The sequence below is a fragment of the Crinia signifera genome, chromosome 1 (assembly GCF_055691185.1).
Source record: "Crinia signifera chromosome 1, ASM5569118v1, whole genome shotgun sequence".
NCBI lineage: Eukaryota > Metazoa > Chordata > Amphibia > Anura > Myobatrachidae > Crinia > Crinia signifera.
Window position 1 is genome coordinate 152,460,380 of NC_139217.1, and position 26,269 is coordinate 152,486,648.

Here is a 26,269-nt window from a genome sequence, read left to right on the forward strand (position 1 = left end):
CAAATTCATGATATATGGTTATCCCCGGCAGGGTGAAAGCACAAGTAAATACAATACTTACTGAGAAAATACTACATAGTTTCTATAGAGTTGGATGTAATTTGTTTAAACCAAAACTCTACAATTCGACACATTGTAATTCAGTGGCAGATTGCGCTACTGGAATACACCTCTGTCGTTACTAGTGTTCCAAAATGGATTTATTCAGAAAGATGCTTTCCTCCATTATCACTTCAATTTGTTCCAAATAGGAAAGAAAATTAATTCTGGTTATGGTCTTATCACTTAGCGACTTAGTAACAACACAGGTAAGGGCAGCAGACAAGCCACACTGAAGAATTCACTTACCGAATATAATCATTTACAAAAAGGTACTTTATCTAGAATCGCTAATGCTGCCAGATTGAAGATCACAGCAAAGCAATACAATAAAGCCCAAAAAGCAGAAACTGACCTTTAGTTCTGATGGGAAGGTTTGTAGCAACATTTGCAGGGGGTTTATCTGGTTCCTGGGGAGGGACAACCATTGGCAGTGCCTGCATTGGTACCCGAGGAGCCTAAAAAAAAAAAAAAAAAGGCTTTTTACGTATATGTCATTTAACACTGGGCATTAGTTTAAATAGTCAGTAATTTATCCGCAATTAACTATCCACATGAAGGTCCGTTCGCTGAAGAAAAACCATACATACACAACCAATCAGGATCACTATAAAAAACTAAAAGAAAAGATTACCCGATTCAGGTCATGGGACGGAGGAGTGAACTGTGTAACATCAGGCGGGGGAGCAGAGAGAAGGTTATTGGGATAATCCAAAAGGTAGCAAACCACACTTGTGTGACCTCCTTTGGCAGCTTCGATTAGCATTGTGGAACCATCCTGAACAAAGAAAAAAAAAAAATTAAGTTTAAAGCAAAAAAAAAAAAAAAGAGACTTGACTCAAAAGAGTAAGCGATGTTTCATAATTCTGGATACTTATTTGGTGTAACAAAAAGGCAAAGCGTACACTTCTTTACCAAAATATGTTGAATATTATGTGAAAACACTACTCATTGTTAAATCACTTGATACAGTTTTAATTAAGCATGGCTGAACTTTATTAACTATTCTATTAAATGGAAGTGATGGGCTTTATACCTTTAACCTGTGCGTAGGATCAGCTCCATGAGCCAACAGCAGCTCTACCACAGCCAGATGTCCTCCAGCACAAGCAAGAGAAAGCACTGTATGGTCATTGTTCAGCGTTGTGCGATTTACATTTGCACCTAAGAAAAAAAAAGAAAGAAAAAAAAACACCTTAAACTTTCGGTAAGTCAACAATTTCCTTATTCATAAATGTATTTAATCCAGAATAAAGAATGTAAGAACTGAAGAGCATTTAATTGGTTACGATCTGAAACTAACCAAGCATAAAAATAAAAAAAATCTAAGAATGTAAATGAATTGTGGTTTTGGATACCCATTTCTAATTAAATAATGTAAAGGTTAAATTGCATGACGCAGAAATATTTTAACATGTCACATACTGTAAGTATGTATATAAAATTATTTTCTTTGACAATGAAATTACCTTGGGTACGTTTCAATTTACCTACAAAAAGCTCAAAACACATGTTTCACGTGAGGACAGCAAGAAGACTGTACTTTTCTAACAAAGTCTGAGGACGGAACCAGGAGTACAGACCAAGAGAGCAATGCTCTCCAGTGAGAACTGGCACAACCAAGCAAATAAACACATTATTCTGGTTCTCCAAGTGGATTTAGGGAAAATAGTTTAAAAGGAAAAAAAAAAAAAATCCCATACTTTTTCTTTCATCCAAAATGGACACTGGAACTACAAACATTCCTAAACAGTCTCTAAGAGGTAGGGTATGTTTCAAAAGAAAAGCCAAGCATGGCCAAAATGGCACAGGCAAACAGCATAATGTGTAAACCATAAAAATCTAAAAAGGTAAAATAGAAAACCATGAAGCCAACAGACATGCCTTGCCAGACAAGATGCACATAATAACTGGAGAATGGGCATTGTATGAGCTAAGGAACTTGGAGACCAGTGGAATGGAAAAAAAATTCTCTGAGGAGCCATTTTTTTATTGCAAATTGTATTTGCCCTATGCAATGCCCTTGCCGATTTATCAACTAATTGAAAAATCCAGCAAGGTAAAAAAAAAAAAGGCACCAATTGAACACCCCCAAAAATCAGAAAGTAGTACATATGACATTACATGTAGGATTTCACAAAAAGAGGGAGCAGGGTATTATATGGCAAGGCCGCATGCAAATGCCAAAATGTGGCATCCCATGTACCAAAAGTATGAAAATGTAAACAATTTGTTATGGTGGTCACAGAATGAGGTCGCTGCTACGCACAGATACTCCAGGTATATCCTAAAAGAATGGAACACACACACACATGCTCCAAAAATCACCCTGTCTGAATGGAAACCGACAAAAGAAAAAGCAGCAAAATCAAAAGACATCTGGCCACTGCAATTGCCAGGAGGAACACTACATTTAAAAGTGGGGAACCTCAATCCCACTGATTCAGCAGGCTCAAAAGGTGCCTTTTGTAGAGCCTCCAAGTTCAGATCAAACAGAGGGACAGCTGGGAAATATAGCAACTGAACACAAAGGATGTCCTGAGGAAAGGTCTGTTCCTCAGGAAAGACAGCCAATCACCTTCAACAAGATAGAGAAGGGCAAAACCTGTGAGAGGAAAGGCGAAGGGCCAGATTCAACCCATTTTAAAAGGAAATACAACCTCTTAGGCTGAACAGAGCATCCGCACTGACTGGTCACCTGGAGCAAATAAAATATTATTAACAATGTTCCTTCCCAGACACAGCTGTAACAGGAGTGACAAGAGGAGATCGGTTGGAAAGCTGAGGTGCGGACATACACACTAGTGCAAGCTGTAAAACCCATGCAATAGAATGTAAAAATAGAACCCACATTCACATTAAGGAGGATATTTAATCACCGGCGAGCATCTCCCATCCGGGAAGATGGCCACCAGGAGCTAGTCAATGCAGTCTTCTTCAACAGCATCGAGCAAGGGATCTCGCAGAACGAGCCCGACTTCGCAAGCAGTCGGGCTTGTTCTGCCGAGAACGGCCGGGAATTACCGAGCTCGATGATTCTTGGCCACGCCCCCTTCTTGCCCCGTGGCAGGCGGGACATTGAATCCCATCTGCGATTTCTCGGGCAAGCTGACGAGAACGGGACAGGGGCATGGCTGTCGAGCCAGTTCAACAGCCGTGACCCCAAACTGAATACCCCCCTAAGTAGGCTGAGTGACTGACGACAGGATTGCCTTTTTGAGGAAAGCCTGCCAAGTGGTGCTGGATAAGAACCTTCCACCAGCATCCTTCTCCAAGCATCCTGCAGCCAACATGCTGTGAAAATACTAGCCTAGAGGATTGGAAACTTGGCCTGAAAAGTAAAATAAAACAGACTAAAAAGAATGGATGCTAGCAGCAGGCATGCACAGTAAGTCTAGCTTTAGTGCTTTTTGTATTAGAGATTAGAGGGGGAGGAGTGAGATTTTTGGAGGGAAATTTGAAAGTACCCAAAACACTACACCACACTAACAACTTGTTGTTATTCTGTCAAGAGATGCTAAATAAACTATGAGGTTCTCAACCATGTCAACATACCTTTACTAATGAGGAACTGAACAGTACAGACATGACCAGCTCTTGCAGCTTTCATTAAAGGGGTCCTCCCTCCTTCAGACTCATGTTCCTTTATATATATAAAAAAAAAAAAAAAATCATGTTTGTGGAAGAGGAGAGAATTGTTTAATTGGATTTAAGTGGAATTATTAGCTCACCAAGTCTGCACCAGCCTGAAGCAGTACATCTGCAACATCAGTATGCCCATTCTCACATGCGTACGTTAGGGCGGTATCACCTGTTGCAGTTGTTGCATGCACATTAGCGCCTGCAGGAAGAAAACCATTGACATTATGTATTGCCTAGCAAACCGTGTCAAACAAACAAAACCATACTGAGAATATTAAGGTATACTCATAGTTGTGTAGGACAACAAATTAAACTCCTCAAAATGAATAAACAATTTTATTTAAAAAAAACAAGATATTTATACTAGCTAAAATGTAAAAACTTTACTTTATGTAGGGTTGTCAGACCACACAGCTCATAGAATACCAAATTTCAGTCTGGATCAGAATATTCCTTCTGTGCGCATCAACCAATTTACAGCCAGCCCATTGTTTGCTAGCCAATGAGGTCAGAAGGACATTGAGAAACCATGGAAGGTTTGCATATGTTTTTTCATGCGATAAGGATGACGCCAATACACTGATTATTATTAGTATACTGCACTCATCATGTAATAAGTGAACACAACTCCTTTTTCAATGCATGAACAAAATCAATTAGCTAGACAACACCGACACGAAAATATGTATTTAAATTTTTAGGAAAGAGTAATGCTGGCCAAACATTAGACCAACTTTCTGCCAAACATACAACTAGTTGCTTGGATGGAATAAAAATATGGTACAATCATTGTAAGGACAATCAGAAATGTGCTCACAAACCCTGAAAAATGGACAAAAACATTCAGTCAAATTTGTTTAACTCAAACAGGTTCAACTGAGCGACAGTTTTTGTCCTTTCCAGATGTTGGGAGCATATTTCTGAAGTAAATATTACATTTGCTCCCATCCAGTACCATATTTTTATTCCATCCAAGCAACTAGTTGGATGGTTGGAGGAAAGTTTGTCTGATGTGTGGCCAGTATAACACCAACGGAGATTAATTATTTAGTAGCAAGGCACACAAGCTATGCTACAGGCTTGGTAATGAATATTTATGTTACACTCTACTTACTGAAAACTACTTTTTGTTTCCAACAGGCCCAAACAGGTGTCCAGTTTAAAGTGAATATATAACACAACATTCTAAAATATGTAATGCAACGGTATGAAGACCACAGAAATCCAAATCATGGATATATATTTTACAACCCAAAGCTTTGCACTAAACACCAAATGCAATACATACCAGCTGCAAGCAGGTATTTGACCAGCTCCAAGTGACCCTCTTGTGCAGCTTCCATCAATGGAGTGGAGCACCCTAGTTCTATATCTGCTCCAGCTTTAATCAGGAAGTCTGCTACCTCCAGAAAACCTCCACAACAGGCCAGTGTGAGTGCGGTCTCTTGGGTCTCCTCTGTCTGAGCATTGATGTTTGCACCTGAAGAACAAGAAAAGTGGGGGTTATAACACATTTTAACAATGATCAAACCATGTCAATCAAAAGGAATACAGTTATTTTGGCATTAGTGACATTTTATTAAGGCATCTGCGATTTAAACAAGCAATTGTGACAGATCATGTTATATCTGCCCCACCTGGTTTTGTCCACTTCAGAAGGAATTTGCCTCTAATAGTGGACTAGAATAAGGCCCAATGTAACATCATAATATACCGTCGTAACCGTAACAGGGAAAACTTCAAGGTAACTACCCTGACGGGCAACTTGTCCTAGGGCTAAGTAGAGAACAGCGCTGAGGCCGGCGTCCAGTGACACCTGTGGACTCGGAGAAAAGGATTTACGATAAGTACAAAATCCCTCTTTCTCCTTCATCCACTAGGTGTCACTGGGATGTTCCAGAGCCTCCAACCCGGGTGAGCACTGAGAACCGTGCGGCCAAACAATGAAGCCGCAAAGGTATCAAATCTGTAAAACCTAACAAAGTTTTAATGCCCGACCATGTAGCAGCTCGAGAGAGTTGCTGGAGCGAGACCCCTTGGACAGCCGCCCAAGAGGGACCCACCGATCTGGTTGAATGCGCTGTAATGCAAGCAGGAGGTGTCTGAGAAGAGGTGACATAGGCCTGATGAATGGTCCACCTAGAAAGTGCAGGTACTTTGATGCAGACTCCTAGATACACCCTTAGACCTTGGTCTATTTATCCTGCTTCTTCCTGGGAACAATAATGCGGATGAAATACAACGATACCTGCTATATTTAAACACTGTGGATATCATCCTGCCAACCTTCATCCACTGGCCAAGGAAGATCGGTATCATCCAGCCTGCTGCCACCATACAGCGAACTACCATCTTACCGGAGGCAAGCCACCTCATCAGCAATTCTTTGGCAATCCACCTACCCAAATTCCATCTATTTAAAAAGGCCTTCCAACAGTAGCAGGACTGATACCTATTGGACATCAATAGGACTGAGGTCAAGGGTGACTATACAAAAAAACTCCACCATTTTTCATGATTTTGTCATTTTATTATATGTAATTTTTATGCTATATCTGTAGGTCATGTTTTTTTAGCAAATAGGCATGCTTATTTAATTGGTTAGATCATAGTAAATAAACCTAATAATTTAAAAAAATCTTGTTTAAAAATATATTTTTTACATTCAGTGCAGCAACCTCTGAAATCTCTGCCGACTGAGAAAGTCTGCCTCCCAGTTTTCTACTCCGGGTATAAAAATGACCGACAGGGCTAGAGCGTGAGTCTGTGCCCAAAGCAGGATTCTGCTGACCTCCTTCATGGCCGCGCAACTTCGGGTGCCTCCCTGCTTGTTGATATACGCCACGGCTGTGGAGTTGTCAGACTGGATGCAGATGGCCTTGCCCTGAAGAAGACGTTTCGCCTGGAGAAGGGTGTAATAGACAGCTCATAGTTCCAGAACGTTGATAGAGAGAAGACTCTCCTGTCTGGTCTGTAACCTCTGGAACTGGTGTTCCAAGGTGACCGCTCCCCAACCGCGGAGACTGGTGTCTGTGGTGAGCAGGGTCCAATCACAAATCGCAAACCTTATTCCCTTCTGGAGATTGGTGGTGTTGAGCTACCAAAGTAAGGACAGACGAGTTCAAGGGGGAAAGGGTCACAATCTGCTGCAGGTGAAAGCGAGATCCCAACCATTGATGAAGAGACAGTTGAAACAGACGCCCATACTGGATCGCCTCGAAGGTGACCATCTTCCCCAGGAGCTTTGTGCAAAAATACAAACACCTGTCTGAGGCAGAACTAGCCTGACCAAGGCCTGTAGGGATTGGATCTTGTCGGTTGGTAAAAAGACCATCACCTGGACCGTGTCCAGGATCATCCCTAAAAATAAAAGACAAGCTGGTTGAAGCTGCGACTTCTCGAAGTTGAGGATCCACCCGTGGGACATGAGTGAGAAAAATGTTCTCCAACAGGGTTTCTCGAGAAAGACTCTTCAGCAGATGGTTGTCCAAATAAGGTATGATCGTCACACCTTGAGTGTGGAGAACCTCCATCATCACTGCCATAACCTTGGTGAAAAAAGCTGCTGATATGAGGCCAAATAATAGTGCATGGAACTGCCAGTGGTGATCCTTCACCGCGACCCGAAGGAACGCTTGTGAGGAAGCCAGATAAGGGAGTGTGTAGGTACGCATTCTTGATAAATCGATTGATACCAGGAACTATCCCTTTTCCAACCCCTGTATCACCGACTGCAGGGACTCCATTTTTACTTTGACCACTTGCAGGTATGGGTTCAAATCCTTTCATTTTAGAATGGGGTATACCGAGCCGTCCGGCTTTGGCACGAGAAAAAGACTGGAGTAGTAGCCCTGGGTATGCCCTTCTGCAGAAACTGGAACCATCACTCCTGTGTTCTTCAATTTGGTAATGGCTGCCAATAACAGTTGCCCCTTTTCTGGAGGAATCGGCAGACCTGTCTTAAAAAACCTGTTTGGGGGAAGATAGACTGAAATTAATCTTCTAGCCTAGGCCACGATATCCCTTACCCATGAGTCCTGACAGGACTGGAGCCAGACGTGACTGAAGTTCCTTAGTCGAGCTCCCACCCTGGGGTACCCCAGATGGGAAGGAAGACCGTCATGTTGTGGGCTTGGTGGTCTTGGTGTCCAGTGTGGTTGTAGAGGCACCTCTGCCGTGACCTCTGGAACCTCAGTGTGATGGGGCACCACCTATGGAATGACCCCTAAATCTGTTTGAAGGGTGAAAGGACCAAAATAAGGAACCTGTGTGGTCCTATGAAAAGGAGGCGGTGCTGCTGAAGGAAAGAAGGAAGGAAGACTTACCTCCTGTTGCCTGCAATATCCATTTATCCAGCTCGTGGCCTAACAGAACCTCCTCAATCAATGCCAAGGCCTCTGCTACTCTTTTAGACTCAGCGTCCATCTGCCATTGGTGCAGCCAAAGGGCTCTATAAGCAGATACAGATAGCGCAGAAATGCTAGCTGCAACTATACAAATGTCTGATGATGCCTCCATCAAAAATGTTGATGCGTCTGAATCTGCTCTGACAGTTGAATGACAGTAGCAGGGTCCGAACCCTCACGTATCTCAGTTGAGATTTGTGAGGCACACACCCCTATGGCCTTATTTACCCAGCATACTAACTAACTTGCGGTCAGAGATGTCCTTAAGGGCGGTGGCCCCAGGAATTGGGAGGACAGTCTTTTTAGACAGCCGTGACACCGATAAGTCCACCAAAGGGGGGGAGGGGTTTGGATGATTGTTTTTGCTTTTTTCCAAAAAGGGAGGGTTGGGCAGGAGTATCCACTCCGTCCTTCACATTACAAGCAACTTTGACCAAGTTGATTAAATCCTCTATCCACATTTTGTGGAGGGGCACTCTTCCTTTGCAAAAAAGGGGGTGGTTTGAAGAGGAAGGGCGAGATTCAGATTGCCCTGGAGCCAAGGCACTAGTGAGGCTTTGAACCACAGAGGCTAAATCACTCAGTTGCCTTCTAGATGTCTCCCCATCTTTTTGAGACTCAAGGGGTGTACACACAGGGAAATTTTGACTAAGCAATTTTGGGAGAGATTTTGGCTAGATGCACTGGAGATTTTGACGAAGTGATTTTGTCTAAGCAATGATAGTCTGATCTAGTCAAAATTGCCTTGCCTGCACAGTCAATCTATGCTAAGCAATTTCTGCTAGACAATATTGACTAAGCAGGAGAAAAATAGGGAGATTTTGGCTAACCTTCTAGGAGATTTTGACTATCTAGTCAAAATCTCCTGTTAAAAGTTCTCCGTGTGCACACCCCTTCAGAAGCTCAGAAGATAAACATGAGATAACATCTGAGCGGTGTAGCCCAGAAATGGGTCTCTACTGGGGGCCGTGTCAGAGTGGGGTGACAGAGCATTTATTACAAAGTAACATCCCCTCTGAGGTTGGTGTAAATTTAGAATTACACTTTTTACATGCAATCCCCTGCCATGGTATAACAATTATAAGGCACACAGACAAGGTCTACACACTATCACACACCCAAGGGAGAGTAGGTATAGAAGATCCAGATAGAAACACTGGATGGGAGAGACAGTGAAAGAGAAGCTGCCACATGGTCTAAACAGCGCTATGGTATATAGATACAGGGAGCGCTATAGCCCTATATGTTAACACAGCCCAACTGTCTTTACCTAGCTCTAAACCTCCACTAACTCACAGACCGGGTAGAGCTGTAGCAGGATGGAGAGTAGGAATGTTGTAACTTGTAGCCTTGAGAGAGTGTGCAGTATAACAGAGCCTCCAGCAGCGTGTCCAGCGGTGCCAAGTATAGAGAAAATAACCGCCGTAGGCACCCTGTAACGCTGGGGATAGCCGGGGATGCTAGGAGCACTGTGCAGTAACTCCACCCCCCGCCCGGCAGCTCTTTCTCCGCGGTGGCAGATTTAAATAGAAATCCTCTGCTTAGCCACCGTTTTGTGCCCTGACCTCCGCTGCTAACAGCGATGCAGGGTATACTCACCAAGCTGCAGCGCTGCCGTCGGCGGTTTGGCTGGGGGAGGAACGCAGTGTGCGCGTCTTAGTGAGCGGCGCCCGTTTCATCTCCAGAGACGGTGGTCTCTGCAGCCAGGGTGCCGGCCACAAACCACAGATTCTCTAATGCTGGGTACACACCAGGACGACTAGGGCCCGATCCCCACAATCTAGATCCAATTCCGATCAATTGGATGTAGATTGTGTGCTGATTGGGCCCTTTTCTGACCTGGTGTGGACCGATACCGATCCGATGCGCGGTCCCGCGGGTCGGTCGGTCGTTATTGAGATCCTACCTGCTGCAGGTAGGATCTCAATGACGACCATACAGCCGGGTGCGGGTCGCCATCGGATCGGACCCGCTCACGGTGCACATCGTGAGCGGGTCGTGCCCCCTGCGTCACCGTGAGCGGGTCGGATGAGACACTGATCGTCCTGGTGTGTACCCTACATAAGCTTCAAGAGTGATAAAATGGAGAGTGATAAACAGCCAGCCAATCAGCTCCTACCTGCCTTGTCACAGACTGTGTTTTTTCATTTTCACTTTCCATTTTATCACTTTTGAAGCTTAGAGAATCTGTCCCAGTAGCAGCAACTGTCTGCCTGTCCTCAAATGTAAAAACTTGCAGCTTTCAGATAAATTATAAAAATGCATTGGAGTGAGCACAAGTGTGACCTGCTCCCTTGCGGGCACAATCTAAGAAGTAGAAGGGGAGGAGTTGGTCACACTAATTTTATATTTAAAGTGCCCATGCTCCCTGCGGTCGCCTTCTATTCCCCAGTGTAACTCCAGTGACACCTAGTAGATGAAGGAGAAATAAATATCTAAAGCACAGTCTGATCCTTGAAATCAGTTTGTCCTTGGGGAGTGCTGCAGCCACAGCGTTCTACTCCCGGCTTGCTGTTAACGATACCTGGCTGCACAGGCACTTGTTTAGACGAGACTTCCGGGTCTCAGGTCTCGCGAGACCAACAGTGACACCCGGAGTGACGTCACCACAGTGCCAGTGCGCTCTACTCACGCTGGAGGAGACAATGCCGGTGATGGTTGGTGTACGGTGCTTGTGGTGATGTGATAGGTGGCCAATGCGTTTCGGCCGGTTAGGCCTTTTTTCAAGGAAAATGCTTGTGCTTCTCAGTCTGTTATAGACTCTGCTCATTGAGCAGAGTCTATAACAGACTGAGAAGCACAAGCCGCGAGTAGAACGCTGCGGCTGTAGCACTCCCCGAGGACAAACTGATTTCAAGGACCAGACTCCCGAACCAAGCACTGCGGCGCCCACAGCGAAGTCAGGCACCAGAGTTAGACGGCAGGAGCACGGACCGCCACATCGGCACCCACGCTGACAGGGTAAGAAGCGAGTTAGTGGGACGTCGCTCTTCGCTTATCCCCGCATCCACCCACTGCATACCTTCCACAGGAAGCCATACTGAAGCACATAGTGCTAGACTGACCAATATCACAAGCCCCAGGACTGCCACTGATATTTGCTAAGAGACATAACCCCAATTGGGGTTATGGTATAAAGGGGTTTTGCTGATGCCCTTATTCCCCTCGCGGCTCTTCGCATTTACAGACAGACGGGTGCAACAGTGGAGTGATACTACAAAGACTTTTGGCACCCCCTTACACTGTATATGATACACCTTTAATCAAATAAATATCGTTACTTCACACCAAACCTCATCTCCTATACTTATTACAAACGGCACATGTAGAGGCAGCACTTCAGCCCCCTTCCATTTGTTTTACACTCTCCATTTTATCACTTTTGAAGCTTAGATAATCTAGCCCTCACCCCTTTAGGGGCTATAATGTCCAAATAATATATCCATCTTTCTTTTTCAGCAGTATAAGACTCTGGTCCCCACCTCTTACAGGAGGAGGTATCCAATCTATAATCATATTGCGTAAAGGAAGAAATCTGATGTCATTGTGCCAAAACTCTAAGGCCACTGGCTTGTCTGTTACTCCAGTATTCTATACCAATCGAATAAAAGTGCAATGTTAGGACATCCACTCACGGAATCTCCAGATATTCTTTCCAATATACATTAACACACAAGGGCAGATTACATAGTATATGATGAAATACATTTGACAAGTCAAACAATGACAAATGTAAATTTTCTTTCAATTTTGCAGGTGTGGTTGAAGAGCTTTCCAGTCACCATAGCACAACGGGTAGTGCAACCAAAGCTTTTGTAGTAATCATGTTGTTGCATTAGCCACATCCGCTCATGCAAATCTTTCAATGGAATGTTTAGCTTGAGTAAATAGTTATTAAGGTTACATCCATGGACGGTGGAGCGTCAACCAACTTCTTGAAAACCACATCACTAGAAAGAGTATGCCAGTTTTTCTTTATGAATCTCTGCACCGGTCTCAGACTGGGATCACTTTTTGTACTTAGGACATGCTAATCAATATCCAAGCCTGTACTGACAAGCTTATGTATTAAGGTTTTCATTTTCCTTGCCTTGGAGAGACTCCTCTTAATTACCGAGGTCTTAAAGCCACATTCTTTAAAAGTGAGCCCAACAGTCACTGATCTGCATCTAAGCCACATCAGTCAGTTATTCCTCAGTATGTGGAGAAACTGTGAAACATGCAGATTGGACTTTAGGTGGCCAGGATGATCGTACTTGGTAAAGGAAATTGTTTTATATGAAAGCCAACAAGCGGCATGCAGACTCTTTAGGTTATGACAACTAAATATGTCTTTAATAGCTCAACATTTTGGGGAACGAAAAGAATAGCATTGTCCAATAGGATGCTAAACAAAATATCTAGCACTGTTCAACACTGGAACAAAGAGACATTATTTAACATAAAAAAAGATCCAAATTTTGCATACATTTTTAATGTAGGAATTTGGAAAACCAGCAATAAATGCTTACCTTGTCCAAGCAATAATGCAACCATTTCTTCATGCCCTTCTCGTGCCGCTTCCATTAGTGGGGTGTAGCCTTCATCATTCACCTCCTCCAGGTTAGCACCTCGCTCTATGAGTAAAGCTGCCAGCTCTACATGCCCACCACAAGCCGCAAGAGTCAGTGGGGACTCAAATGAGTCAGCAGGCATGTTCACTTGGGCTCCACTATCAAGAAGCAGCCGTGCAACCTCCACATGGCCATCCTATAAGACCACAAACAGATTATCAAAAGAAAGAATATAATACTGCAAGTTTTACATGAAGAATGTGAAGACTTGAACAAGTCGCAAAGATCTTTGCTTCTCTATAAATGTAGAAAAGTGTGTTTACTTCATAAATGCAAAACCTGAAGTCAATAACTCAAATATCAAACTGGCTGTGAATGTGTGTGATTTACAAAACAAGACCTTTAAACCACTACCAGACTTGAGCCATTTTTTGGAGCTCTATAATTGTATATATTGCTCTCTTCAACCAAACCTCTGTTGCTCTCCCTTGAGTACATGGCTTAGCAAAATAAGAGGATCAGATCTATAATAATTAAACCTGCAACCAGGAATACTGCTTTAAGTGTTGTCGGAAAGAAATGTACTTTAATTGAGAAGCTAGATAGCTGGTAGTATACTTTTGAAGCAATCTTCACTAATTAAAGACAATGGAAAAACACCACAGGATAACTATCATTCTCAAGGTGTGAACACACTATGTAATTTGGTCGCTGAGCGATTTTGGCTTATTTTCACTCAGCGACCATATCACAGTGTACAGTTTTTTTTTTTTTTTTATCAGCGACCAAAGGATTTTTCCTGACAACTCAATACTTGCTCCTGCTACCAGCGACCAGTACATGGGTGGTTGCGGGAGCGTGCTCCTAGCGTTATCGGCCTAAAAGATGGCGATGTAACTAGGGCTTCATGAAGTAGAATCAAACCAGAAATGAAACTGTATAGGTAAGAAAATATATATTTCGTATATAATCAGAAAAAAAAAAAAATAAATTCTAAAAGGAGGGTTTTTTTTTTTCATTTACTTCAATAGGAGGGGAAAAAAGCCAACATACTACACAACTAAAAACGTTCCGCAGTGCCTTCAGAAGGAACAGAAGGAACTGTTATACCAGAGCCTGCAGAGAAGGGAAGCACCAGGCAGGATAGGCGCTCTCCCCCCTCTGCATTCCCGGCAAGCATGAAATTGAAAAAAAAAAAAAAAAAAATTACAAAAACAAAATTCTCCTCCCCCCTGCCTGCAGCTTCGCAAGCAAATTAGTCCAGGGATTATACACCCTTTCTTAAAAAATAATCCATTGCAGCAATTACAATAGGTAAAAGCACCATACTAGATAGTTAAATATAGATGTTCTTAGTTTATTACATGAACCCTGGTGATACACACATAGAACATCTCTTCCCCAATTAGTTCAAGTGGGTTTCGTTATCCATTTACTACTTAACCCTGATGTTCTTCAACATTCAGAAGAGTCCTTCGGCAAACCTAAGAAAATTTAGGGCGAGATAGTGCAGAAGTTCTCTTAGGTTCGTCCTAAGACATTTTATATAATGAATATAATGATTTGTAGTTAGTGCTCATCACTGAAATATCCCTAAATACTGCATTTAGAGGATTTACACTTTAATATAACCCATCTGAGAAATAAACCTAAGACTATAAATAGGTCACCACATACTCCTACTTTAGTTAGATGGACCCCTAACATATTTATAGCACAAAGACAGCTATGGAAATTCAGTCAATGGTATATCTTTTCATGGTTGTCTACTATAATTTACCATTTGTAGAAAATCACTTATTGTACCTTACTGAATTGCACAGATCTGTACCCCAATACCAGTAATCTTGCCAAGCTAAATCTGAAACCCTCTGTAAAGGCCATCCAGGTTGACTTGACCCTAAGTATTTGCTGTACTTTCACCCTGTTTACCTTTCCATTTTTTTTTACTTTTTGAATACCACACTGAAGTGATGAACAATTAAAGGCAAAAAACAAAAAGTTTCATGTAGTATATAGGTTTGTCAGGACAGCGAAAATCCAATTGATACCGACGTGAAAGCTTAAGCTACACATCCAGCCTGTTTGCCGAGATCTGACACTTGTTTGCCCAGAAAGTTAGCAGTGCCGAACAGTGTTTCAAGTCATTTGGGTACCTCGCTTTATTTATTTTAAGCATTTATAATCATCTAACACATCTACAAATAGGTTGCTTAGCAGTGGCCACACCGAACATTGACCAATGGAAAGTACTAATAAACTATTATGTATGCTTTAGATATTCTGTTTAAGTTAACGAACAAAAAAAGTGGTTAACTTCCTCGGCTCAAACATAAGCTTTAAGAGAACGATTTGTACAGACAATTTCTGATCTTGAAATAAGAACATTCAGACCTGAGTAAATAAAAAATATACTGTACTCTAGCAACATTTTCTAGTTCCCTCACTGAAGGGGATTACTGGATTATACAAAAAGAAAAAAAAAAAAGGCTTCTTACCATACAAGCTTCCATTAAGGCAGTGTGCATCTCATCTGTTTTATGTTCCTGGTCCGCCCCTGCCTCCAACAAGAATCTTACCATTTCCAAATGCCCTATTGTGGATAAAAAATAAATTGAAAACAAAAAACACATCCTATATGACCGTATCAGCCTAAAATGGAACAAAAACAGAATGAGATTTGAACTAGATGCGATTTAGTACAAAAAGTACTGCCTGCACATACTTTTTGGCATGCGATATAAACCACGCTGAAGTGCGCATCGCATCATAAGCCAAAAGAAACACTGATTTGAACTACAAGCGATAAGTTTTGAACTACAAAGTTCATAACGCATCCAAGAATAGTACCATGTGTGGGCACCATTAGCGTGAAACCATTCTTGACTAAATCTCGCACGGTTATTCTTAACATTTAGCAAGTGACTAAATGATGCAGAAATATGGGAGCTAGTGGTCACTGGATAAATCTCCTAAAATACTTATCAGCATAACACTATTCAGTTTTAGGCTCCCGCGGGTGATCAGTGGTCTAACTTTAATGAAATAGCTCACATCTGGTGACCACAGGCAACAATTTGCATCCGATGTATCCTAAATCTGACTGCACTGGATAATGTAGCGTGCAATTTAAAAACAAAATTTAATACTTACTTTGAAATTGATAGTTTTAAGCAATTTTTTAAATGCTTAGCACCCTCAAAAGTCTCCTTCGAATTGAACATCCTTCACTCCTAACACTACAGCACACCTCCTAATTGGCCCTTCAGACTTACACATTCATGAACTTTATAATTCTCTTCATTTTCCACAATATTCTTAACTTGTTAATACAAATTCAGATATTTTAAATCTTAGACATCTCCTCTACCTCACCCTTATTAAAGCCAGAAATAATATTTATTGCAGCTATGCACATTACTGAAATTCGGTTAATCTCTAAACCTATGACCTGTCACCTACCCTTTTTGAAATCCTTTAAATATACACTATGTAATGTATGTAGTTTGTTACTACAGTAAACTATGACCAATCTCTTCCTCTAATATAAGCTTTGGGCAACAACAAACATAGCTTACCCCATAAGAGCCCACAGCGTTATTATAATCTCCTTGTCATCCATACCTTTAGGCCTGGAAGCAGACAAAGTGGTGGGTTGAACTCTACCTCTAATCCATGCTGTAGCAATTCCTTGAACATTTCTAATATCCAGCTCATTGCTTGCAAACTTTTTTTCCAATATCCTCACCATGCCTCCAAACAACAGTATCTTCCAATACCCTTAGTATGTCTCCAAACGACTATTTTTTAATACCCTCACCATGCCTCAAAACATATATATATATATATATATATCTTCCGATATTAATACCAACTCATCCACTAATCTTTTTAATCTGCTCAGTCATCTTTTCCAAATAGACTGCAAGGCTGTGTGGGAATTCCAGTGTCTCTGCTCATATTTTGACAACCGTGATCATAAACAAGGCATAACCAGGTTGGTCACCATTTTCAAAATACGTGCAGACTTGCCGACACTCCAACACAGCCAGAAACTCGCAGTCTGTTACACGAGCCCACAACGTAGTGGCTTCTGAAAAAAAAAAAATATTCTACTATTCGGTTTTGGATTATTTAATCTCAGCCATAATATTTGACTACATGCAAGCTCCTTAAAAAACTTTCACCTTTTTCCCCCTCTAATTTCACAAAACATCGAACACAAAGATTCAACAACTTTCCCTTTTTTTTTTACAATAATCAGCAGTCCTGAGATAGCAGTCCATATCTTAAATCACACCCTAGCTACATGTCTTGATCAAGTGGTTCTAGTCACTCTTTTATACGTTTCACATAGGTCAAGGATCACACTGAAAAGTAATGTGAATCCTTGTAAAGCTTCATCGCATAACACACATAAATAAGGGACAAGGTAGAGTAGACCACGGAGGTAATTCATTTGTTTCTGTGCACCCGAACTACCACACTCAAATAAATGGGGCTTAGTCACAAGGTATATCCAAGTCTGATGTCCTCTCACATCACATACTCCATCTGTTCACCAAACAAAAGCTACTTACTCCTCCACTTAAAAAGAACCTCTAGCTCTCAATATTCACATCTACACCCAAACGTCTTACAGGAGTAGGAGATTCATAACCAGAATACTGCACAGATATCCCAAAGGTCATCAGCCATGGCATTTCCTTGTACTTACCAACCTTAACCAGACTGTCAAAATACAATATAAAAAAGCATCTAAATTCTCACTTAAGTCTATCTGTCCCATCTTATACTAGCCTCCATTTCCTCCCTTTGCTGTACTTTACCCTCATTATTTACATGTGTTTATTTAGCTGTACACACTGTGGTATTCTTTTCCTTGTTAAAGAATTTATTGTAGGAAGGCTTTTACTTCCTCAATTGACTCTACCTAACCCCTTACAATAGTCAAGCAAAACATTTAGAGGCGTTTCAAATCAAGTTGGAAATGCCGGCCAAGTCGACAGTCTGTATTCATTCTTCCGACTGCCGGAAACGTTCTGACAGTCGGAACTGACTGCAGAGTGTCAAAACCTGCTGCAGATTCAACAATCCAGTGGCCTTTTTTCGACAATGCAGATTAGACATTTAAAAAGTCTAATCTGCATGGCATTAAAAAGATGAATGACAATATTTCTGATTACCTGAAACACCGGCAAACATTGAACACCTCAGTAATCTTTTAATACTCAAACAAGCTTCCAGCCCACAAGCCAGTGTAACTGCATTTTGGCCCAGATGTGGAGCCATATGATCCAAGATGTCCCACACTGTTAGATATCTATTCTTTGGGATAGGTCCATAGATTACATTACAGTGCTCGTAAACTTTTAATATCCAATCTTGATTATCAAATTTGTTTCTAACTGTAATGTGCAGCAGAATGCAAGATAAACTTATTTAATATTCTCATAAAGGGCCCCAAAACCTTTGGTACCCATAAAATGATGCAGATGGATACAATTAATGGGGAGGCTAACCTTAATCTGATCTAATTCTGAATATATAATAGTGTACATGTATTAGAATACAGCTTTTAAGAGCAAATCCACATAAGTATAGCTGGACCTCACATAAATATCCACAGGTCAGGCTTATAGGATGCTAGCATAATTGACTACTATTAAAAAAAATTATAATAAAAATTACCTTTATAGCAGGCCAAAGTAAGTGCACTCTCTTTAAATTCATTGGAATGAGTATTGATTCCTGCTCCATTCTCCAGAAGGACCCTGGCCACTTCCACATGTCCAGCACTCCCTGCCTCCATAAGTGGCGTGTGACCATTCTCATTGTGGTCCTCAATACTAGCACCGGATTCCAGCAGCACTTTTACAACATCTACATAACCACCAGCACAAGCATATGTAAGTGCTGTGTTTCCTGGTTTGGAGGGGGGAGAAAAAATAAATAAAAAAACATACATGAAAATGTTCTATACAAAAAATATAAATAAAAAATATTGTCCCGATTTGTATCAATTGCCGCAGTGCATGTGTAAAAAATACATACAGTCCATAGGAACAACACGGCACTTACATGGTCCTGTTCTCGCAAAGACCATTCAGTAACTGTGAAAGCCCACACTTAACTGCCTTACACACAGCTAGATCAGGAGTGTAGAGAACCCGGCATCCACAGTGGGACAGTCCTCCCACACATACAAAAACACATGTTAAACTGTTAAAAAACACATAATATATCTAGATAATTTTTTACAGCCATGCGTGCAGGCGGTGAGACTCGCATGAATTGGGTGAGATTCCCAGTGGTGTATGGACATATACAGTTTATACACCAGCATACCCCAGAGGGAAGGGTTAGATGCTGTGGATCACTACCAGCATGCATCATTGCGGTCCTGATACAGGTTTTTTTATTAATTTGTTGACCACATGGTTTTCTTTCGTAGATAGAGTACATTGATGACATTCTGTTTTGGGGTGGGTCCCATGGTGACTTCCAAACGCTGACTTTCCCATAAAGTTCACTAACATGAGCTTGGAAGAAATTAATTTGGATGTCAAGATTAGCAAGGTAGACAACAAGATCTGCACAAGCTTATACGTAAAGGACACAGAAACACTGTCTTCAGGGCAGATAGTGTCCACCCCTCTTCCATAAGAAAAGTTTTGCCTATCTCTCAATTGTTGCCAGCTAAGCGCATCACCAGTGATGCAAATACTTTGAATTCCACCCTTGCCAGCATGACCATGCGGTTTGTAGAAAGGGGGTATATTCGGAATTCACTTAGTGAATCAAGAGGGAAGGTAGATGCCATACCGCCAGTTGAAACACTTAAAGATCACACATCAAAGAGGACACGCCATCACTGAATTGGGGACACAAATATAACACAGCTAGTAGCACTATAAGAAAAGTGAGTAAAGCATTATGGCCAGTGGTACAAAATGAGTTTAAAAACACACAAACTTCAGACATGGTTTCAAACGTGGCAAGAATATTAAGGACTGGATTGTCCACACTGAGTAACAAAACAATTAACCTTGAAGGAGGGAGTGAAATTTAAAGCTAACGGGTGTTATAAATGTGTGGGGTGTGTGACTTGTAGTCACATGATTACAGGTAAAGTGTTTTTTTCACCCACATATGGGTCACAAGTACGAAATACACCACAACCTTACCTGCTCAAGTTCGTTTGATGGTTATTTAAGTGTCCTTGCGGACCTAGCTACGTGGGGAAAACCTTCCACACCTTTAAGGAACACATGGCCCTCCATAGTTCTGCAATAAAAGCAGCATTGTACGGTAAAGGCGCAGAACCACCGATTGCAAAACCGTTTTTGGAAAAGAGGCATAACATGTCCAATTTCCATCATATGATTATTGATCATGTGCCGGATGATGGACGTGGAGGGGACAGACCTAAAAGGTTACTGAGATGCGAGGCTACGTGGATACAATTAAACCTAGGGGATTGAATGAGCACTTGAATTTAAACGTTTATATTTGATATTTTTAAAACCGCACAGTGGTTTGTGACATGTCTCTTCTGCTTTGGTTAAGCTTTGACACGTTATATATTTTCTTGCTGTCTAAAAGCCGTATAGGTTTCACCTGCTAACAATATCTGTTTTATACAAATTTAATTTATTTTGTCACATTAGTATCCATATACAGTATGCTTGACTTGTTTGCTCCACACTTCATGCTGCTTTTCTAGCTATATGTGTTTTTGTTTAGTTTTTCATGTTTTTTTGTATGTTTGGGAAGACTGTCCCACTGTGGACACTGGGTTCTCTACATGACCCAGCTGTGTGTAAGGCAGTTAATCAAGTCTGGGCTTTCACAGTTACTGAATTGTCTGTGTTAGGGGTGGAGTTGATGATCGGGCGTACTCAGTGAGGAGAGAAGGGAATATAAGGTCAGTACCCACATGTATTGTTTATGTCACTATGCCTGAAGATGGGGAATAAAAGTACCTGAAACATTGCAAAAGTCACCACAGTGTCTGACGTTAATCAATGTGAGAACAGGACCATGTGAGTGCCGTGTTATTCGTATGGACTTACACACACACACACACACACACACACACACACACACACATTTCAATGTACAAAACCATAAGTTAAATAAAAAAAAAACCCTGGTGGAAAAAAAATAAACCGCACCTTAAAATCCATAATAAATAGAATCATACAGCTAGACATGCAAACCAAACCAACCTGTGGATGACTGGGAGTTCACATCAGCATCGTGCGCTAGTAGCAGCTTCACAATTTCAACATGCCCCCCATTAGCAGCAGCCATCAAAGGCGTAATGTCTCCTTTTATACCTCGATCTTCAACATTAGCATGCATAGCTAAAAGAACCTTTAGAAGAAAAAAAAAGGGGGGGGTTTATTATTTAGTAAACTTAATAGCTATTACGGTCATAATAGAGGTTATTTGTCCACGGTGAAAAGAATATTAGAAAATAAGTCTAAATTCATATAAATAGCTGTACTTGGCTATTTAACATTTGAGCTTCAAAATGCATCAAGTGTAATAGCCATAAGAAAACGGTTTCCATAGAAATCCTTCTCCAAGGTACATAGAACAAAAAAGTTGCAAATAGGAATGGCTTGTGTGTCACATCTGTGCACCTGCTGTCAAAGATCAATCTAAAACAAACTATGAAAATATTTATTCTAACCTGTGCAAGTTCGTAATATCCAGCAGAACAGGCAAGGCAAAGGAGGGATTCCCCTTCCTCTGTGTGCTCATTAACACTGCGACCTTCAATTAGTAATTTCCTTACGGCGTTCACATCTCCTTCAGAGCAAGCTTCTGCTAAACTGCGGCTGTGAAGGCAAAAACAGTTGATTATTCTATGAAAATCAAACACTACCGAGGATAAAAAGTTTCAGAGGAGATTACAGTATTAACTCGATTTGAAGTTCTGTATGCTGTAATTATATTTATTACCTTCAACCAGAAAACCAAGCGCATCTTTCATATAATAACCTATTCTGAGTGTCTTCTACAGACTTCAACATCCGAGTACATTTTATATAGAATTCACTTCATAGTTTATGTACATAAATGATGTAATTTTTCTCTGGTGCTTACACAAGCCTAAAAAAGTATTGAATTAAATAAGTACTGACATAAGAGATAAGGTGCCCCATACACGTTCCAATCCTGCCATGCGTTTTGAGCGTAAATAGCATCGCATGCAATGCAATGCGATAAAAAGACAGTACAAAAAGGTACTTTTTGTACTGTGCGATGAGATGCCGCGGGAGCGTGTATCTCATAGCACACATCGCAGCGGCAGGATCGAACGTGTATGGGCACCTTAAGGCATTTGTAAAAAGCCAAAGACCTGCTTTGTAAGTAAATGAGATTCTATCTAGGCACACACACCAAATAAATGCCAATTACATACATGTTCACAACACACTATTCCCCTATAAAAGGGTATTTGTAGACCTGAGTCTTGTTTGGAAGAGTGGCAACACTGGTTTTCATGCAAGTGTGTTATTGGGGATTTTGTATTTACACAGTTTCACATCCCATCGCTAATTAGCTATGATGGGTACCACATGAATGTCAATATAAAATTATATAACCTGTAACCATAAAATCTTCACATAGGTGGTCTATGCTACAGGTCCTCAAAGTTAACTCTCATGATCTCAACCAGTTCATGTATTCCAGGTCTCACATAATCACAAGTGAAATAATTAGCACCACCTATAGAGTGGATCTACTAAAATGGGTCAGTGAGTAATTAAGACACCTGTGTGCCAGCAAATTGAAAATATGACTTGTTTGAGGTCCTGCAAATGGACTTTGAGCACCAGTGGTCTAAGCAGTAAGCCAAGATGGCCTTTAAAACATGTGTTTTCCCTATTGGATTAAAAACTAAAGATGAGCGGGTTCGGTTTTACTCGGGTCTGATCGCCTTTTTTTCGCATTTTCTGATTCTTCCGATTGGCTATCGGCAGTCACGTGTTTTAGAGGAATGGTCAAGAGCATGGCAACTACAGGTTAATGCCTAAAAATGCAAAATCATGCACTTGGATCTCAAAAATCCAAAGAATAAATATATAGTGGGGCAGTATGGATGGTGTAATGGTTATCATTACTGCCTCACAGCACCGAGGTCATGTGTTCAATTCCCACCATGGTACTAACTGTGTGGAGTTTGTATATTCTCCCCGTACTTGCGTGGGTTTCCTCTGGGTACTTCAGTTTCCTTCCACATTACAAAAATATACTGGTAGGTTAATTGGCTCTTAAAAAAATGAACCCTAGAATGTCTGTGTGCGTCTACATGTGGATTATAGATTGTAAATTCCACTGGAGCAGGGACTGATGTGAATGTTCAACTATACTCTGTAAAAGCGCTGCCAAATATGTATGCGCTATATAAGAAACTGTTAATAAATAAATAATAAATAGTATAAATGGCACTATAATGGAGGACTACTGAGGAAGAGAGGGGTCTAGGTGTCACTATTTAGGGGACTTACAGGAAGGTGGGCAATGTAACAAAGCAATGAAGAAGGCAAGTCAGATGCTTGGTTGCATAGGGAGAGGTATCAGCAGTAGAAAGAATAATGCCACTGTATAGGTCATTGGTAAGACCTCATCTAGAGTACTGTGTTCAGTTCTGAAGGCCATATCTCCAGAAGGATATAAATACATTAGAGACTGTACAAAGAAGAGCAACTAAAATGGTGCATGGCCTACATCACAAAACGTACCAGGAAAGAGACTTAAAGATCTTAATATGTATAGTTTAGAGCAGAGAAGGGAAAGGGGGAACATGATAGAAACTTTCAAATATATCAAGGGTTTTAACAAGGTACAGGTGGGAGACATTCTTCACAGGAAGAGGAGCAGCAGAACACAAGGACAAGTGGACTCTTATCAGAGGTAGTAGAGGTTAATACAGTTGAGCAATTTAAACATGCTTGGGATAGGCATATTGATTTTACAAAAAATAAGGATCAAATATTGTTTCAGGTAACATGTTTAAAAAAGGGGCAGACTAGATGGGCCAAGTGGTTCTTATCTGCCGTCAAATTCTATGTTTCTATGTTTTGGATAGCCAATAAGATCCCGCTTTGAGATCCGAGTAAATCCAAACCTGCTCATCTTTATTATCAATTAAACCCAGTTTTTGAGAAAATTAACATTATCCTGTTTCATGTGATATCATGATGCATGTTCATTTTATTGACTTGGGTGGTGCCCAGATCTGACTTAATACTACAATTTTTTTTCCCCATAAAATTTCAAACCAGGAAAATAATTCTACAAATAAGCATATTAACTCTACACAGAACTTAACAATGTTATTTCAGCTACTTACTTGTCCGTCTGCCCTGCATTTGAGGTGCTCTCAGCTCTCATTCTTGTAAGTGCAGCAGCAGCTTCATCCAACGCACAGCTGACAGAGGACGTCAATCTGCGAAGCACCTCAGGATCTGCGAACGCTTTACCATCAGCAGTGGATAATTTACCAATTCCTTGTTAGCACAAATCGCCAAGCCAATTAGTAGGTGAAGGTAAAAAAATAAATAAAAATCAAACAAAAATAAGGGAAATAGCCTACGGTTAGTGCAGTCCATGCAAAACTAGCAGATACAGCTGAGCTCAGAGGTTACTGGCTGGCAATGAATACTTCACATGCTGGACAGAAATCTGCTTAGAACAGAATAGCAACATAAAATGCAGCAAACACAAAAAAAGGACCCAATATTCAACACATTCTAATTTTATTAGGTTGACCTAGGGCATGCAAAGACATCTGAAAATGGACAATTTAATTGTGAAGTTTTCAATGTGGGCACAAACAATGGATGCAGCTGCATATAAACGCAGGTAGTACGATTCTAACATATGCCACATTGACAAAAATGTCAAATCGATCTGTATTTCTGCCAAATTAAGTACATATATTGTTTTTGAGTCTGCCACTGAATCATACATTTTGTTTTTTATACTAACTGATCAGTGTTACCACAACTTTGTGCTTTACTAGAAGTACTGAAGCAAAAAAGTCTGATTTACATTCTTTTTAATCAGATTGAGAAAGGTCTAAATTTCTAATACAGCTGCAAGCAACCATCAGTTCTGTATAATAAGCCACACCAGCATTTAGCAAAGGTGACTGGATATATGTGTATTCTATGCTTTGCCTACACACCTATTGTGATATATTGAGCAAAACCAAAAATAAATTAATCTAAAAGTACCCAGTAATGGATGGTGCCAGCTTTATCAAAAAGTTACAGAAGTAGGAACAGATTTTCTATTTGTACTAATTAAAAAGACCACACACACACACACACACACACACACACACACACACACACACTAGCAAATAATTGCAATGGAAACATAAAAAGAAAATCCAAGATTTTTTAAAGATTACTACACCAAGCTAGGATACCTTGCCCACTATGCGGTTATTGGGCAAGGTATCCTTGATTGGTGTAGTACTGTAGGTTTTAAAAATCTTGGATAATTTTTTATTTATTTTTTTGCATCCTAACGGACTTCCTTTATTTGCTGGATATTATACAAGGACAAACATATCTCTCATGATAAGAGCACATCTATCATGTGACTTCTGATGTGTCCAATAATAAGCACATGTGAACAGTGAATTATATTCTTCCCCTATTATTAGATTTATGTAGCCCCTTATTAAGATTTAGAGGTTGTTGTTTTTTATTATTATTGTTTTTATATGTGTAGTTTTAATCAGTATGTGCAATGTTCTAGAATTAATGATGGAAGAAATGTAGTATATAATCTAGGCATAATTGCTTTTTTATTGTACACTCCATGTAACCCAAGAGAGCGGTCACTTTTTTTCTCTATCTCTTACAATACTAATTGTGAGTCGGCCTATTGCGGAGTTGGTCATTTCCCTCGGTCAATCTCTAAGATTTAGGCTAGACAAGAGGTGGGACTTAGGGTCAGGCTGCAGGGTAAAAGGCTAGTAGGGAATGGGGCACGGGGGGTAGGTACTAGAATAGAAGGTTAGGGTAAGGCTGCACAGGGAGGGTGGGGGGCAGGAGGAAGGTATAGTTACCGGACCCCTGTTGATATTCCATCTTTCAGGTTGAGTCGGTATTCTGCCAGAATCCCCACTGCCAGTCATCGGTATGTATCGCATGCAAACACATATCCAAAATACATACCTGCAGCTTCAAGCAGAGCCTCCAGTCTAGCCTGTGTCTCAGGATCAACAGTTCTTAAATCCGTTCCATCAGCTGTGCCTGATAAAAGCAGTTTGGATGCAGTCTCAAGCATGGGATTTTCCAAATCATCTTGGTCTAGAATGAAGGATTCAACCTAGAATAGAAAGAAGAAAAAAATAAAACACCTTTAATAAGATCTCATAATTGACATTTCAATTCAACTGGCAATAGACCAGAGCAGATTAAAAGCACAGTACTCAGATGAAAGGTCTGCTTCTTATACAGCATATGAAACAATTCATTTAATCCTTGAGCATTCAATTAGCAGCATGGTAAACCATACTTGCCTACCTGACCC

General features: G+C 40.9%; 1 protein-coding gene across 7 annotated transcripts in view; it reads right to left on the reverse strand.

The window, feature by feature from the left end:
• The window catches only part of ANKRD17 (ankyrin repeat domain 17), a 117,151-nt gene that overhangs the window by 58,043 nt on the left and 32,839 nt on the right, over positions 1 to 26,269 (reverse strand). For 6 of the 7 annotated variants that reach the window (XR_014471456.1, XM_083174730.1, XM_083174711.1 and 3 more), the window contains exons 2-14: positions 25,912 to 26,065; positions 24,072 to 24,228; positions 21,402 to 21,549; positions 20,932 to 21,079; positions 18,392 to 18,625; positions 15,199 to 15,293; positions 12,659 to 12,896; positions 5,030 to 5,221; positions 3,831 to 3,940; positions 3,655 to 3,742; positions 1,136 to 1,263; positions 734 to 877; positions 455 to 557 (exon numbers count right to left, since the gene is read on the reverse strand). Coding sequence is in view for 6 of the 7 variants with exons in the window: in XM_083174730.1 (XP_083030856.1) it covers positions 455 to 557; positions 734 to 877; positions 1,136 to 1,263; positions 3,655 to 3,742; positions 3,831 to 3,940; positions 5,030 to 5,221; positions 12,659 to 12,896; positions 15,199 to 15,293; positions 18,392 to 18,625; positions 20,932 to 21,079; positions 21,402 to 21,549; positions 24,072 to 24,228; positions 25,912 to 26,065 (1,939 nt within the window). In the remaining variant the exon portion in view is untranslated. The remainder of the gene's footprint in view (positions 1 to 454; positions 558 to 733; positions 878 to 1,135; positions 1,264 to 3,654; positions 3,743 to 3,830; positions 3,941 to 5,029; positions 5,222 to 12,658; positions 12,897 to 15,198; positions 15,294 to 18,391; positions 18,626 to 20,931; positions 21,080 to 21,401; positions 21,550 to 24,071; positions 24,229 to 25,911; positions 26,066 to 26,269) is intronic. The other variant, XM_083174721.1, reaches the window with a different exon arrangement.